General features: G+C 33.9%; 1 protein-coding gene across 2 annotated transcripts in view; it reads right to left on the reverse strand.

Annotated features, from left to right (window-relative positions):
* LOC111051583 (nucleolar MIF4G domain-containing protein 1) overlaps positions 1-17,496 on the reverse strand; it is a 30,575-nt gene that overhangs the window by 2,250 nt on the left and 10,829 nt on the right. For both annotated transcript variants that reach the window (XM_039443801.1, XM_039443795.1), the window contains 8 exons: positions 16,197-16,346; positions 13,704-13,866; positions 10,676-10,797; positions 7,843-8,036; positions 6,141-6,316; positions 5,368-5,576; positions 2,373-2,537; positions 171-302 (listed from right to left, as the gene is read on the reverse strand). In XM_039443801.1, coding sequence (XP_039299735.1) covers positions 171-302; positions 2,373-2,537; positions 5,368-5,576; positions 6,141-6,316; positions 7,843-8,036; positions 10,676-10,797; positions 13,704-13,866; positions 16,197-16,346 — 1,311 coding nt within the window. The remainder of the gene's footprint in view (positions 1-170; positions 303-2,372; positions 2,538-5,367; positions 5,577-6,140; positions 6,317-7,842; positions 8,037-10,675; positions 10,798-13,703; positions 13,867-16,196; positions 16,347-17,496) is intronic.

Here is a 17,496-nt window from a genome sequence, read left to right on the forward strand (position 1 = left end):
AGATTGACTAAACTTGGCTATGTAATGGACATTGTTATTTGATAATCTTATCCCATCACCCATGTATTAGCACAAGATTATGTGGCAATCATCAGAAAAAAATACATTCAGACACCTTGCTTATTTGAAGCTCGTCAATTTATCTACTGGAAAAAGTTCAATATACTCACCTTGAGTGCTGAAAGAGGTAACAAGTTCTGTAGTAATAGATGCGCTAACAATTTGGCCATATTTGTTATTTGAAATCGTTTCAAATCTTTCAATTCTTTAAAACGATCCCATAGGTGATACTGGAACATCATCTAAAAAGGTAAAAGAATATTCAATTATTGTAGGTGTTTAGTAGCTTGGTAGCTGGAGTTTGGTTGGTTTTTTTTGTTCCGAAAGACAGAGTTAAAACTCGTGTACTGTTTCACTTCCATAATTTCAAGTCTTAAAATAATAGCTTTCATAGTATCAATTATTCATTCAGAAAAATTAAAATCAAAGAACTATAAATAATATTTGTACTAAAAATTACATTATTTATTATCATATATTACTTCAGACTAATAGATTATATAATTATATTAAAGCGCAGGAATGCCCTTTAGTCTTTACTCTTTATTATGTTCAAAATCACGTCTAAAAATGTTATCATACTGGAGACTACAACTCATATTTTATATTCTTCCAGGCCCATGACCAAGGACAAGAATAAAAGCCATACTAATTTACATTTATTAAGGTACTAACCATGGGTTTTACCCATGTTTCTTTTCTTAATGTCATTATTTTTAGCAGAATAAGGAAAATAAAAAATTATTCTTAAAACCGCAAAGAGAGGGTGCATTTTTTCAAAATTGAGAAATAATGCATATTTACTGCAAAAAGGATTATTGAAATTCTTCTAAAAAACTAGACTAATACAAAAAAATCGGGTTAATTTTGAAAACTAATCAATCATTGAAAAGGAGAAACTTAATTTAAAAAAAAAACATTAAAACAGCATTTTAAGTTTGAGTTTTGATTAATTCAAAGGTAGTATTTCATAATTCTTTGTTATTTCAGCTGGCATACATCATCACTATAGTCCTGAAAAAGGGAATGTGCTTGCAATTTATATTGTAGTTCTGGTTTTTAATACATTATTTGGATACATGAGAGAAGTCCAGAACCAAATTCTTCATGCAAAATTTCCTTGTACTATATACAGAGTGGCCCAAAATCCTCGTATTTTCGGTTCATTTTCCCGTTTTCAGCTATTCCCGCCAAATCCAGTGATCGGGCAGAGAAATTTTCTCTCGCCTTTTATCAAGATTATAAAATTCTGAATGATATGGAATCATTCGGAACTCTCTATCTCCAATGAGTACTGAGTTATAATTTTTCAAAAATGAGTGAAATTTCAAGAAAAAAATCAATTTTGATTATATTTAGTATTTGATCAACAATATATCCCGATTGTTACAATCTAGATGTCAAATTCGAAATCCTCTGGGCGTAATTTTGTGCTCTACAATCTGTGACTAGGTAGAGCGTTCTATCTCATATACATTTCCAGGTACACCTGACAACAATGCTCCTTGTATTGTGAAAAACACCCAATTTTTAGCTTCAACCATCATCACCATCTATATTGTCCTCACAGTGATATTTTGCACAATGATATAAGTTCATGAAATTAAGTTCTATGAGAATCACCCGTTAGATGCACTTCATTTCAGTATTTCCTAGTGGAGAGGCGCGCTTAAGGACACCTCAAGGATCAAAAATTCAAAGATTTGTAGAGCACAAAAATACGCCCAGAGGGATTTCGAATTTCACATCTAGATTGTAACAATCGGGTGTCACAAGAAAATAGCCACAAGAAATGTTTAACTAATATTATAAACGGACTTTTATCTATTTCGACCTATACTTTACGTGTTAAATGGTGGCCAATTTCCCCATTCGTTGGCAATGATAGAGGGGATATCAGTTGACGCCTACAGCGAATATCAAGAAAGTCAGAAAACATTATCTTTGGAGAAATAATCATTTGCTAAGGGGCATCTTGATTAGGAAAAGTCTTTGTAAAAAAAGAAATATTTGCTAAGGGGCATCTTGATTAGGAAAAGTCTTTGTAAAAAAAGAAATATCTTCTTAGCAAGTCTCTGGTATCATTGGACCTTTGGAGAGACTGTAGTAATTAAAAATCTACTTTTGAAAACATTGGAGTCTAGTAGTTTTACTAAAATGTTAATACAATACAATTATATTGTATTTGATACGCCAAGAACATAATAATTGGTAATTATGAAATTCACATCCGAGTATACAGGTAGATGTAAATTGAGCTAGAGCTTGTTTGAATTGATGTTGGGTATTTTGAAGGAAATGCATGCACTTACCACGAACTTCCTATTGCAGGTGCAGAGCCGCGCTACCAGATATGCATAGTAAGGATTGTAGGTTTTCTCCTGAATACAGCAATGCATTATAACATTAAACATTTCTTGCTCTTGATGTCCTTTGAGTCCCAGCTTCAATAGCTTCTCAAAAGCATCTAGATAGTCCTGTAATTGAAAGTTATTTTGTTAAAAGTAATCAAAAAGGAATGCATATTCATATTCTCATTTATTTACTTGTCATGAACAGTAAAAACTATATAGACAATTGTCATACAATGAATTCAGAAACAAAAACAATTACAAAATAGAAAATGGACTACTATACAATAAAATGACCAAATACAGAATTAATTAAAGGTGAGAACATAAACACGATATTAATTGATCAGTCACTAAGCTTAAAAACATACAAAAATAAGTCCCTAGCCTCTAAAATAATAAAAACTTCCATTTAGAACATTTATGTACACATAATGGAACTTACATATTTGATAAAAAAATTTTTACCCATCAATATCAAAGAGACTCTGATAATAATTTATGAAGGTATTCCTGTTCAAGTCATTCTTTCAAGCCTACTTTAAATCGCTGGATCGACTGCAAATTCAATGGCAGGGCGTTGAATACTTTTTTACCCATATGATTTGGGTTCAATTCATAAAAGTTCGTACGGTGCTGTTCTTCTCTAATCTGGACCGAGTGCCATAAGAGGATGGCCACCCATTTTAAAATAAAAAATCATGAGTAATTCCCGGTTTTTCAGAGTAAAATTTCAAATTTTCCAGGTAGAGTATCCGCGGTATTTGAGGAACAAGATACATTCGTAAAGAATTTATTATGGAAATATTCAGTTTGATCTTCCATGACGAATTGCGAATAGCATATTTAAATTTCCAAATTTATTGATAATTTTTGACATGACAAGAATATCGATGCTTTTAGATATTTTTTTAGGTTAGGTAGTTCAAAAACATTGCCAATCATTATTGCTATCCATCGAGTATTTTTTTATTTGAGTTTATTGTTACTGTACAGTTCTTTCCTAAATTTAATTGAAATTTATGAAAAATTCATGAGGAATTCACGGTATTTTTCCCGGTTAGTAAGATCATGAGGAATACAAGGTTCTCCCGGTTTTCCCGGTAGGTGGCCGGGAAAATGATGATGAATGTCCGCACCAGTCATCATCATCTTTCACTCTATATGCGAAGACTGACAAATGGAACACATACAGCCTGGGGACAGTCAATATTCTATGTTGGGTAAATAATGATCTGCAGGAGAACCGACTGGCTTATCAAGCATGAGCCTCAAGATCCTCTTTTGGACCCGAAAAACAGCTAGAGTGCGCTGAGCCATACCAAAGTAGAATCCTAAATGCAAGAAGAGGCTCATAATAGCCTCAATATGCAGTGATTATTGTCAGGGGAACCAAAACCTTTATGAGCCTGACATGGCATAGGCTGCTGAACTTGAGCGCTTCAGTAAGGAGTCCACATGGGAGGACCAAAAGAGCCCACAAAAACCCCCAGAAAATGGTAGCAGAGGGAGATATCAGCTCACAGCCCTCAATCAGAAACTGTAGAGGCCCAGCATTAACAATTGTCTCAATTAATAATTCAATGAATGCTTTTTTGTTTACGTTGACGTTGATTGAATGTATTTCATTTCTAGTATAAGTCTTTAATAAGCCTAAATAATTAAGGACAAATTAATTTTTTATAGTAACTATAATGAACTGTTTTTTTCCAAACACGGTGTACTAAACTGCTAGAGAAGTACTAGCTTTCCTTTAGACTTGGACTGAGAATCAAGTAAAGCTAGCTCTGTTTACAAGATTCACTGATTGCTGATAATATATTGGATTAACTGGAATATTCGTTAGAATCGTGTATGTAATTAGTCTTTCAAAATAACAAAAGAGAAGACTTTTAAGAAGCTGCGAGGAACAACTAATTCTAGATTTTGTTGAATATTGAAACGCTCTCAGGCAATGAAGAAAATTGAATACTTCTTTCTCAAAGTCATGTTTTTATTTTCCTAAACTTTAGTTGAGATACAAGATGAGATATAATATTAAGAATCCTTCAAGATAATTTTCCATATTTTTCATCACTTGATATTTTATCAGTAGTAATCGAAACCAATATTTTTAAAAAGTGAATCAATTAGTTGTATAAACATGTAAGAATCTCCTTATATCCTAATTTTCCAGCCTAAAACGAGAATCCTCAAGATGAAAACAATAATCATAGTCTATACTACTACTACTCATTGACTCTACGGCCCTTGAAGAGCCTTGGCCTCCTCCACAAGCCTTTTCCATGCATCTCTGTCCTGTGCTCGCTGCCTCCACCTTCTCACGCCCAAGGATTGAAGGTCTGCCTCCACGTCGTCCAACCATCTCTTGCGTGGTCGGCCACGCTTTCTTTGTCCCCCTGGTTGCTGATACAGAGACATACGCGCTGTACGGGTTTCCGGCATACGTTCCACATGGCCCAACCAACGAATACGTGCTCTTCTAATTTCAGTAACAATGCTCGGTTGCCCATACAGATTATAGAGCTCATCATTTTCTCTTAGTCGCCACTTATCAGCCTCTAACACTGGCCCATAAATTCTTCTTAGGATTTTTCTCTCCCATCGATTCAACAGCATCTTATCACAACTTGTCAACACCCATGTTTCACAAGCATACATCACCACTGGTCGCAGAACTGTCCTATAAATTTCAATTTTACTGCTCCAGCTTAACAGCCTTGATCTAAGGATTTTCTGTAGGCTGAAGTATGCCCTATTTCCAGCTTTCAATCTCTCTCTATCATAGTCTATAGAAATGAGAATACGTTGACGTTTATGTTCAATCCATAAAATTTGGATTTTCGTTTAATAATAATTAATTAATAGTGTAATAATCATAGAAATCATCCTCAATTTTCAAACATTACTTCAGTGAATATATTTTTATATATTTTCAAGCCAATATACTACTTACTTCAGCAGACATGAGGATGCAGAATATGTTTCGCCTGGCATCAGTGTTCATACGTTGTTTTTTGGCGAGATCAAGGAGTTTGGAAGTAAAGGTGATGCTGGTGGCTGCAGTGGCTGCACTGGATGTTGCAGCCTCTCTGTCTTCTTTGTCGTCTTTTGAATCTCGCGCCCAAGCTGAGCCCACAATCCACCATCTTCCTCGGCTCTCGGCTGTAGAATTTCAACAAAAATCGTGAAAAGTGAAATTATTTGAGAAAAGAACAACTAGCAATATTAAGAAAATCAGACAATTATCCGATATCTAAGAACAGTGTCAATGAATGAAGTTGAAAATATAGCATAGAAGTCAACTTCACATAATTATGTCCTTTGGAGAATTTTTATTAGAAGCACAAGGCAAAATTCAATTACTGTATTAACATGTCCTTTAACACAAATAAAACCTAAGACCGTCTTGTAGAATTTGTATAAGATACAAGATAATCAGACGAAAAGCATCACTTCCCAACAGAGAAAGAATGAAATAAAAAATGTAAATTATGGAAATTTAAGGAGGAAAAATATTGATGAAATTTTATAAACAAAGCAGTTTAGGGCTGCAAGTTCAATTCCATCATTTCGAATCGTGAGTTAATTTCAATCGAATGAATAATTTATTTATTTCCATCATAAATTTCGTTTTACATTTTTATTCTTCAGTTTTGGAAATGATATGACTATTTTGACAAGTTACGTGATCATTGTTAGTAATAGACAAATAATAGACACTATTACCATTCAAAAGGTCCTCCAAAGATATTTTCAGCTCAGAGATATATTTGCCTTTTTGAACAACAGTTTTTAGAATTTTCCTCAAATGATCATATCGGTTTGCATCATACTGCGGCACTTTTGTAGTGTTGTTGTTCTTGATAGCTCTTAGAACACTCAGCATGAATTTGACACGAGAACTGAAACAAAAATTATTTGATTGATTATTGAATGTGTATGTGATCATTCTGTACTACTTTCTAGACATTAAAAGTTGAGAATTTAGCTGCTCTGGTTGGTTAAAAACTTAATTTGAATCTGTAAATTAATTAGTGATTGAGTGAATTTATTATTGCGGATAATGCCCACATAAGCTAGAGCTGCAAGGAGCATTATTCAACCTGCAATCAAGAATATAGTAGAATATTTCTGATCAACATCATTCAATGGAAAACGATATTGAGCAAGTCGACAGCTTCAGGTATCAGGGCGAACAGATCACAAAAGATAAAAATGACAAAATATCATGGATAGATAGATTAAAGAAACTATCAAATTCCGCAAAGCAAACACAAAATGTTTATGAAAAGAAATGCCTCTCAATAAATTCCAAGCTCCGCCATTACAACCCAATAATCTTCCCAGAAATCACTTATGGCAGTGAAACAATTTTCGTCTCTCAAAATCAATTCAAGCATAAAATCTCAAAATTGTAAAGTAAAATAATCAGAAAATGTTTGAATAAGAGATGTTTCTGCAATGGATTCTGGGATCCTATTTCAAAGTTAAAAGTGTATAAAAACTCACAACCATTAGTTAATCAGATGAGGAAAAAGAGAATCTTTGATTCAAAATTCTTTGTAAATCTCTTGAGAACTGATTCTTCCGGGATTTCCAAACAAATAGTAAATTTCTCTATAAACAGAAATTGTCAGCCCCGGTGGATTAAAGATATCAATGAGCTCCAAATTTCAATAGAAGACCTGAAGGCTAAGTCCGGAAACTATCAGAAGCTGAAAACCAAAGGCTTCAACAGCGGGAAGCTGTTGCTACCCGACGACGGGCGATGGTGATTTCGAATGGGGAGCGTCGCAAAAGGTCGGAGAAATTGAGAAATTGATTACTGGAGAAATCAAGGGGAAAAATACGAATAATAGGGGAGCTCCAAGGCAATAATATTATTAAACATTTTTCGCCCCACCTGGATGTAATGAGCTGGTTTTCGTGCGTCATATGGAGGTCGAAAGTGATTATTTTCTGACCAGGCCGGTAAAATTTTTACAGCCCTGGGGCTGTAAAATAACATTGAAGTCAGCTGATGCTGATTTGATGTGAACGTGTTTACAAAATAGTTTATGAAAAGGAATCAGTTTATGCTTCTAGAATTGAATAAAGTATTCTGCAATAAGATACTATCATTTTATTTGGATGAATGAAATACAGATAAGATATATTATAAACTATTCAAATTCGATTTTTCTGTGTGGCGAAAAAATAGCGTTCGCACCACGGGCAAAAATGTGTTTCAGGCTCTCAATCTTTTCTAGTCCACGGCCTACGGCCTCGGACTTGAAAACCGATTTCGAGCCGGAAAAGTCTCATTTTCGGCCCTAGGTGCGAAATATACTATTTCAATTTGTTGAGTTTATGTAATCCAATGCGGCTTTAAAAATAAAGAGAAATGAATGAATTAACTAATGATATTATTCAGCATGACTGAACTTACTTATTAGCTACACTTGAAGCTTGAGTCTCGATTTTCATAATGAGGTCCTTCAGTGCTAAAGGATCATCCTTTCTCAAGCAAAATCCTGCTGAACGTAGAACAACAAGAAGGAGTTCGACTTCTTTCTCCCCCAGTGAATTTCTGCTGCAAATAATACGGTTGAGAATGTCGTAAATCAATACTGAGTGACATACCTGCAATCAAACATTAATCAGTTTTAATGAACGGTCGCTTGTTATTTCGGTTGGTTAACGTTGGCCTCGCTCTCAGTGACGGCGCTTGTCCTGAACAGTTGGGTGGGCCAGTGGTGGGAATGGTTGGAGGTGTGGATGGGAAGGGGGATGCTTTATAAAGCATATTCAACTTTACAAGTTGTTACGCAGTTAGTCTATAAACTAAACTTTAGTTTAAAGTAAACTAAACTAAACTTTATTATTCTATTTGGAGGCAAGAAGATGAGTTTGATGTTTTTCGATTGAGTGAATTCGATTAGTTACCTCGTTGCCATTGTTAGTTAGCGAGACCACCCTCACAACCCATTCTTCTAAAAAACTAAACTAAACTTTATTATTCTATAAACTAAATTAAAACAACATAATATGCAACTCACCAAAAGAATTGTCAAAGTAGACCCAACCTCATTTAAATCAAGATCACCACACACTAATATAGCACTTCACAATAAAATCACGCCTCTATATTCACAACCGCAATCATTACAGTTGGATTATTGCTTATTAATTTATGCAAATATTAGCATAATAGTTGAAAGTATTAACTTATTAACTTCATAGAATAATAAAAAACCTGTTGCCAATTCGGATGCAATTCACTTTTCACATGATGGCTGGCATGTAAACAAAGTTATACTAGCGCTCAGCAGTCTGAGCGAGAATAGTGTGAATCAACGTGCAATGGGCCAGCTCCGCAAACTGGCCCACTTGCTCCGTATATCAATGCATTGCTTCCAGCCAGTCTAGCGCCGCCGGCTTGCGTTGTCTTGCCAATACGTTCTTATGAGAGCTGGAAGGGCCCGAATTCTGGGGCCCTTAAATGTGCTACGTAATGATTTGTGGCCATCGTTGAACTCGTACGTATTTTACAATGGCCACGGTTGCATTTGCATGGTATTTCAACGAGAATTTTTACCAGTTCACAGTTCAAAATTGATTTATATTGTACTTTATTCAATAATAATTAGCCACATAACCTAAAGCATTTTAAAATGTATTTTACTGTTTCATTTGGGTGGGGGGGCCCGGCCCACTTGGCCCTTATGGAAGCGCCGCCACTGCTCGCTCTGCTAATTACGAATATCAGTCAAGACCTTACGGTGGTTCGGAGCTTACTTAATTTCATTCGTCCCTTTCTCATTAACTACCTACTATTTGTGTAGCGTCAGCAGAAATAAAAAATAACTGCTAATAACTGCACTTCTTGAAATCATTCATGATAAATCTGTAATTAGAAGCATGAGGAGGCTTCATACCGTAATTGGTCGTCGTCGTCGTCTTCCTACAAGGAATAAGGGAGACTATTTGCCTGTTCCGACATCAATCTCTCCAAGGTCTGCCCACACTTCTCCTTCCATCCGGGTTATACAACATGACTGCCTGTCACTCTTCATCCTTTCAACATGATTCTTCCAGTTTTGCTGATTCTCTTCAATCTTCTGCTACATGAAGATTATGTTGAGCTCGCTCCTTTCACTACTCTTTATACCTCATTTCGGCAGCCTGTAACCGGATCCATTCTTTCTTCTTGGGTATCCAGGTTTCAGAGCCATATAAGAGCGTTGGAATAGCCATTACCTTATAGAATCGGTAATCACGGTAATTTGGTCCGCATACGGTAAATTTGACATATCAACATTTAATTCTAAAAGATAATTATACCGTATTTGGGAATTGCAAACATTTTTCAAATTTATAATATGAATCACCTACAGGTATAGTTTTTTAATAATTAACACTAACACAGTATTGTACTATGATCATACGGTACCTACTTTCTGCCAGACTCTTCTAATTAATTCTTCACCTATTTTTACTCGCTGAGCACTAAGCTTCTGATACAGAGGGGAGGGCCTCAGTTCCTCCAGATTTCAGTTTATCTACCCTATAAGGTTAGATGAACATAGCCTAAAAGCTACTGTTTAAGTATGCTTCAAAAGTAAATGTTTAGGTTAGGGTTTTTACTTTAAAGGACAATGTTGGTTTTATTCGAAATGTTTTGATAATTATTTTAGATGATCAACACAAAGAACAAAAACATTGACCAAACAGCTGATTATACATGAAATGAACGTCAACCATACAGAGTCCTTGCTAGTAAGATGATTCTATTAATATTGAATTTCATTAAACTACATACAATAATGAGTACTATACCAAATCCCTTACCTTCACGTATTTTCTCAAGTAGTTTAGATAGGCTGTCTTTTACATTACCTTCCATCACCATTCAAGTCAATCATTATGAAATTTAAACTAAAATATTAGTATTTTTCTATTATGTATTGAATGAGTTGACTAAGGCCCATATGCAGATGGTGAAATGTCAGCTGTTCGTTTAAACCCCGTATGAAACACATTATGATAAATGCAACCATATCTACAAGTAAGCGTGGTTCAGCGTTACACGTAGTGATAGCACATGACCCTTAATCAAGTGGAAATGGGAATAACATGATATAGCCTAATGCCCGTTTAAATCAGCAGCAACATAAATACAAGTATGCTACTATATGTGTGTATACTGATTGTATAAATCATTGAATATATTAACTAATAATATGACAATTACTTCTATACGGTGAAATATTGCAGTTTACCTTGTAAATGTAAAGATAAGAAATTACAAGCAGTATATTATCCAAATCTTTCTTATCTTCATTCAAGCCTTTCTTTAATGTCTCATCAAACTTCTCAATCAGATCTTGAAGAAAGAATGCTCCTGTAAAATAATTACCGATTTCATTAGAAAATGCTGAATAATCTCCTTATTTTGAACACTTATTTTACATGATAACTAAAACATGAAAGGTTTATTGCAACAGACAGAGAGCACACGTCATTATAGGCCTATTTGAGTATATAAAAAAGTCGTTTCAGTTAAACCTTGACATATCAACATTGAATATGCACAAACACCTAAAGATTTAACTAAGAAGACTCCAAGTTATGAATTTGAAATTGAGTGAAATAAATTAAGAACTTAGATTACCATAGTAAAATTAACTTTTCCTCCACCTCCTGTCTAAAGTGCTTACTTTACTCCCTGGAACATAATACGAGTGTCACTTTTTCGCTCTCGGGAGGAAAAAACAGGAAAACTCCCTAGAGCGTAAAAATAGCTCTATTTAAATAAAATGGGAAGCATCTCTATTTTAAAAACGTACATTTGAAATAGGTTAGAAGGTCTAAGCTCAGATGAGGAAGCATATAGAGTAGTCATTAAACCAACTAAATTCAATACCTCAACCAGACATTTGATCAATATATGAAATTTATGTTTGTATGCTAAAATTATTACAAACTTCATATCACTATAGGCTACTAAAAAATGTATCAATTTTTTGTATTCCATGTTATTCAAAATACCAGCCAACGAATATTCCTCATTAACTAATCAAATTTGAAACGGGAACTTCATCATAGTTGTAGTTGTGGCGGCCATTGTTGTTACAACTTTTGCCTCAGACAGATAGCGCATGGCGCTGTCGGCGGAGACATGGGCGGAGAACTGGGATTACAAGCCAGCCTAGCTGTTTACTTTTTAGATTATGTTGCAACACATTGTTTGGTCACGTACGTTTTTAAAAATTATTTTTTTCATTTGCAGTTTTTATAAAAATGTAGGTAGAGGAAAAATGTTGTGTATATCAAGAGTGAAAAATTTTTTTTCTCTCTCAGGAAAAAAGTTGCCCTCGGCTTCGCCTCGGGCTTCAAACTTTTCTCTCAGGGAGAAAAAACAGTACTTATCACTAGATATACAAATAACTATCATTTTTTATAGAATTCATAAATAATGTTTTATAAGATTCTAATAGAGCCATAATGTAGCATAATTAATTATAGATAATAATTGAATTTAATATTCGTGTAGCTTGATAGCTAGTAGAGAGATTTTCGAAGAAATTTAACCATGGAGTAGTTTATTAATGACTAGCCGGCAGACTTGCTTCGCTCGCCTTATCCGTTCAATAAAGAGATTCAGCCCCAGCTGAATCAGCCAGAAATGAGACCAGCAGACTCGCTCTACTAGCCTGCATTTTTCACGTCAACTTGATGCCGTCAAATGATCAATAGGGGCTTTCAGACTCGATTCAATCACCGATTGATCTAAACTATGTAACTAAGGCCGGTTACAGAGCTCGACCGACCGTCAGTGCGTATGTACCATCCTGACCATACGCATCCATAAATCAGTTTTACACATTCAGAGCTCGACCGACCGTCAGTGCGTATGCACCATCCTTTCCATACGCATCCATACATCAGTTTTTCTCACAAAATGGACGCATTTACAGATTGTTTAATTGCAGCTTATTATCTTCGTAGACGAAAGATTAAAAGACGTAGATATCAAGTTCACCCGATGGTCGCCCAAAGAGCATTTCAAGGGGAATTCAGTACCATATTTACATCATTGCTTGAGGATGGAGATAAATTTTTCAACTACTGTACTTCTGAATGTCCATCAGAAATTTTGATGAGTTATTTCGAGCTTGTATCACCATTGGGAATACTTGCAGTCACTTTAAGCTACGGATCAAATAAATGTAGATAATAATAATATATGAATTTTCCAATAAAAAATTTAGAAATGATTGAAGAAATATATAGAAAAAACTCTGAATCCAAATATGACACTATTAATTGAATTCATTCATTATGCTATTAAATTCAATATCAGCTGATTGTCGGGCAGAGGTGTCAGCACATTGGTTATATTGCGATCGGGCTACTGATCAGTACAGCTCTGAAAGATTCTATTTGCTTCAATAGCGCGTCAGTCGACCGATGGAACGGATGCGCACGAGCTCGACCGATGGCCTTCGTACGCAGTGTAAAACGCATGGTCCTGACCGTGCGCATGCGTGCCGTCAGTCCTGCTCCGTACGGATACATGGAATATCAATGGAAAAGACAAGCGCGAATGACGTACGCACTGACGGTCGGTCGAGCTCTGAATGTGTAAAACTGATTTATGGATGCGTATGGTCAGGATGGTACATAAGCACTGACGGTCGGTCGAGCTCTGAATGTGTAAAACTGATTTATGGATGCGTATGGTCAGGATGGTACATACGCACTGACGGTCGGTCGAGCTCTGTAACCGGCCTTAGGGTTCCAAAAATATATTTCAATTAAATTGGATAAATATATTGTAGTATAAATAAAAATATAAATCTGAGTACCCTTTTTAAAATATTAAATGGCTAATAATGTCATTTTCAAATGATTGGATAATAAATAAAACAAATATTATCCAATCATTTGAAAATGACATTAGTAGCCGAAACATGTTGTGACGAAATAATTTAAAAAGGGTACTCAGAATTATATTTTTATTTATATTCAAAAGTAGTCCTAAGAAAAAAAAGATAGTGTAGTATATTTGGTGAAATTTTGAAGTCCCCAACACAAAATGTCTAAACTTTAGCTGAGCCTCTGTACCAAATTTGAACGTTTTCTGTTCATTTTTCTTGTAAAAGCGGAGGGATTACGCAGGAAAGCACTGAAAAACTGCCGATTTTAGGAGTATAATAGGCGAAATTTTCAAAACTAATTTTGTATGTATTATTCATTAGGCTACTTGAATTTTTCAATTTGAATATAATAAGTTATTAGACTCACCAACTTCTGTTCCAACATTGGCATGCAACGCTGCAATGAGCATTGTATGCTCGGAAACTAATCTCTCAGGAATGAGGAAAGGCTGAATTAACGATTCGAAGATCAATTTGGTCAGCGTCTCATTCATGTCATTCCTGCTGTTTTGCATGTACAGCTGGTCCATCTGCAAGCATTTTATTTTATCTCAAATAAAAAATTTCATTCACTTAAGCAATCATTTCATGATTAATAAAAATATTATCATTTAATAATTGAGATAGTTTGGTGAAACATGATATTTTTTACATCATAAACCTGCCAATTCTTATCAAATCAAAATTTAAAAATTATTTTTAGTCTACATTAAACAATCCAATTACAATAGCACATTATTTTGAAATTAAATCTATAACATCTATAATATAGGACTAGGATCAAAGAAATCTAAATGTTCAAGAACATGAAATCTACAGCATAGACAGAACTATTCTTTCGATCAGTGATTAATCAGTTTTCTTCAGCATAATGTAGATTTACTTCAAATTAATCCTTCAAGCATAATTTTTTCATGAATATTATATTTTTTATGAGGCAATGTTAAAAAAGATATATTAGAAATTTAGCCTTAATTGCAGAAACACCTTATCGCCCCGATAAGAATATAAGCAACGTGATCTCAGGTTCCTTTGTATGGTTATCATTATAATCATCATCATCATTACCCATTCACAATGGTCCCGGCAACAAATGTTCAAAACAAGGTATAGAGGGAAATGTTTGGAACACAATAATTGTTGACCCCGCAGCTCTGTTTGAGATAGTTAGGAGATGAGCATAATTATCAAAATTCCCCACCCCTAACCCCTGTGCTAAGGAAGTCGGGGTTGTTTAAAAGTACCAGTTTTTGGTTTTTGTAATTTATTCAAGATTATATGCAGTAAAATTTTTGAAAACGAGGCCGGAGGCAGCAACTGTTTGATATGGGAATGGGTGCTCAATAGTACAACATGATATCCCTAATCTAATAAAAACACTTCACTTATATGGGCTACTTTTGTAAAAAATAATAAAAACAATATAAATTAATAAAAAAAAATAAATCATATAAAAATAAGCATATGATTGTTCATATTATAATATAGTATCAACATGTTAATATTTTTTTCTACATTTTCAACTTGACCTAAGTTAGGGTCGAAACTAGTCGTTGAAATATTTTTAAGTTTTTAATAATAAAGGGTACTACAAGATGTTTATATTGTTTTTATTAATTTCCCTAATCTAATGTATGAAAAAGAATTTCCGTTTTAAATTCAATTTATAGTAAGAACAAATTAAGTTGAGACTTGGCCCTTCACACGGAAAAATATCAACGTTGCCTAATTGTGTAAAATTGAAATTTTCTCAAATATATAATAATCAAACTACAGAATTGTATGAAAATCAAAAATGCCGAGATACCTTCTTTCGACTACTTTTGACGATTGGCAAAATAATTTCAAAGCAATTTTCTCGCTTCCAGTTTTGAAAAAGAGAATTTTCTAGTATGTCTAAAATGTCTTGTTTTCTGCTCGAAATGTCTCGACATTGACGAACAGAATTATAAACTTAAAAAATGATTGGATTAAAATCATCTACAAACCAATCGAGAGGAAACATTCTATCCAATATCTCGATATAAAAAATCTTACTTTTAACGACATCCCATAATTTTTAGAGAAGTAAAATTAAGAAAAACATATTGCGAGTTTTTTCAATTTTATTAAAAAAAGTTTCTTTCAACACTAAAACTCAACTAGCAGCACCTGAATATCGGGGATGATATTTTACGAATAATCCCGTGTGGTTTAATTAGAAATTCGAGAAAGTTGCCATTTTACACTATTTGACAATGTTGAAGTTTTGTCGGGTGGAGGGCCTAGTCTCAATTTACTTTATTCAGACCAAAGATACTGTAATTCGTTCATTTTTTGACACCCAATTTGAATACAGCAACTCCTTCAAGAATCAATATAAAGTATACATATCATATTTAAAAAAAAGATTCTTGAAATAAAACAGTCAGGCATCTTGAATAATCATTGATTTTTTTATACTAGGATTTAATATAATAGTAAACAAACAATTTATTATGTTTTTATATTTTTTACAAAGAAACACTGATTGGGAGAGAAAAACTAAGGATACTCCTTGTACTATTTCTCTCCCAAATTTAGATAACATTTTCAAAGTCCAAAATAGGGTTATAATTTCACTTTACTAAAATTTAGTCCATTTTCACTCAAAAACAACGAAAACTAAGATTTTTAAATTTTGACGGTTGAAAACAGAATAAAAAACAAAAATATCACACTCAAATCACCATTAATTGGAAAATTTTTGAATAATTTTACAAAATTTAGAAAATTTTTAAACTATGATCAATATGATATTATACTTTGATTTAATAAATGCAAATGATTGTTTGCAAAAGAAGAGTCTAATCAAGAATTGATTAATGACAAGAGTGCTTACCTCGGTAACAATTCTGTGCATGTTATTCTCTGCAAGTCGATTGATATGACCTTTCAATTGCCTTGACAGCCTCGATAGTCGTTCTTTCCTTTCTGAACTTTCCCCCAACATTTTCGCTTTCAAATGAGGAGGAATATATTTTCCTTCGGACTGGAATGAATGCAGGATTTTAGTTGATTACTCTTTCTCCAAAAATGCACATGCAATATAAGCAGAAAACTTATACGATGTTTTATTTAATCTATAAGTAGTAAACTTGTAGAATGTAGCTTATCAAAGCAGATAAAATGGCCGCTGTGTGAGTAACTGAAGACTTTCGGACAATTTAAATGATATTTAGATATGTTTTTTACCCAGGAACAATGCCCTGGAGTATTGGTAAGGAGTTCATAAACACCCTGTATTTATACATGTAGGCTTATTAACACTCTGTATATTACATACAAGTCTTCTTGTTCTTGGTTGCGATACAAAACATGTACTTAGAAGTTAGAAGTACAATAATTTATAACAATTTTATTCACTCTTACAGAGTGTCCCACCAAGGTTGAAACAGCCGTTGACCATAGATTCTACTCGACATTTCTGACAAAAAATGTTCAGTAATCTTTTTTCCTATCGACCTTAGTTTTCGAGATATATCGATTTTTCGAGATTTTCAGAATATGCCTACTTCCGGTCATTAAATACCCAATAGCTCGAAAACTACTGGTCGAATTTTAATTTCAAGGGTATTGTTTAAAAGAGAAAAACATTTCAAACAAGATTAATGTAATTTTATTTGTTGTTGGATATTTTGTAGTTTTTTATTAGGGCTTAGACTTGAAAAACTGCTATTCTTCAAATTCAAAGTCAAATTTCAAACAGTTTTTTCTCGATTTTTCTCCGGGTAATTATAGTGGTTTCAATATTTCAATAACTTCTCCATTTCATAAGCTTTCGAATGAGTATAAATTCGAAAAGGTAAGTTACATGATAGTGTTGAAAACTGCTAATATGTGGAATGAACACCTTCAAAATAAGGAAATTCACAAACAGCATGCATCAAGTGGTGATCCTAAGGGTGAAATCACCTGATTTCTCTCTGACAATATTCACAAGTTTTTATCAACATTTTAACATTCTACAATGATATGACTTTTTCAATAACTTGCATATTTCCTGTACCATAAATCCTGAATAAAATAACAAGAAGTGTGTGTTTCAGCCTATTTTCAGTGTGCTTTCCAGTTGATTGGCATGATAATTATGAATCAACTTTGGCTAGTAAGAAGTTTTCGCGTTCATGAAATTTACCTTG

This window comes from Nilaparvata lugens, chromosome 1, assembly GCF_014356525.2.
Source record: "Nilaparvata lugens isolate BPH chromosome 1, ASM1435652v1, whole genome shotgun sequence".
NCBI lineage: Eukaryota > Metazoa > Arthropoda > Insecta > Hemiptera > Delphacidae > Nilaparvata > Nilaparvata lugens.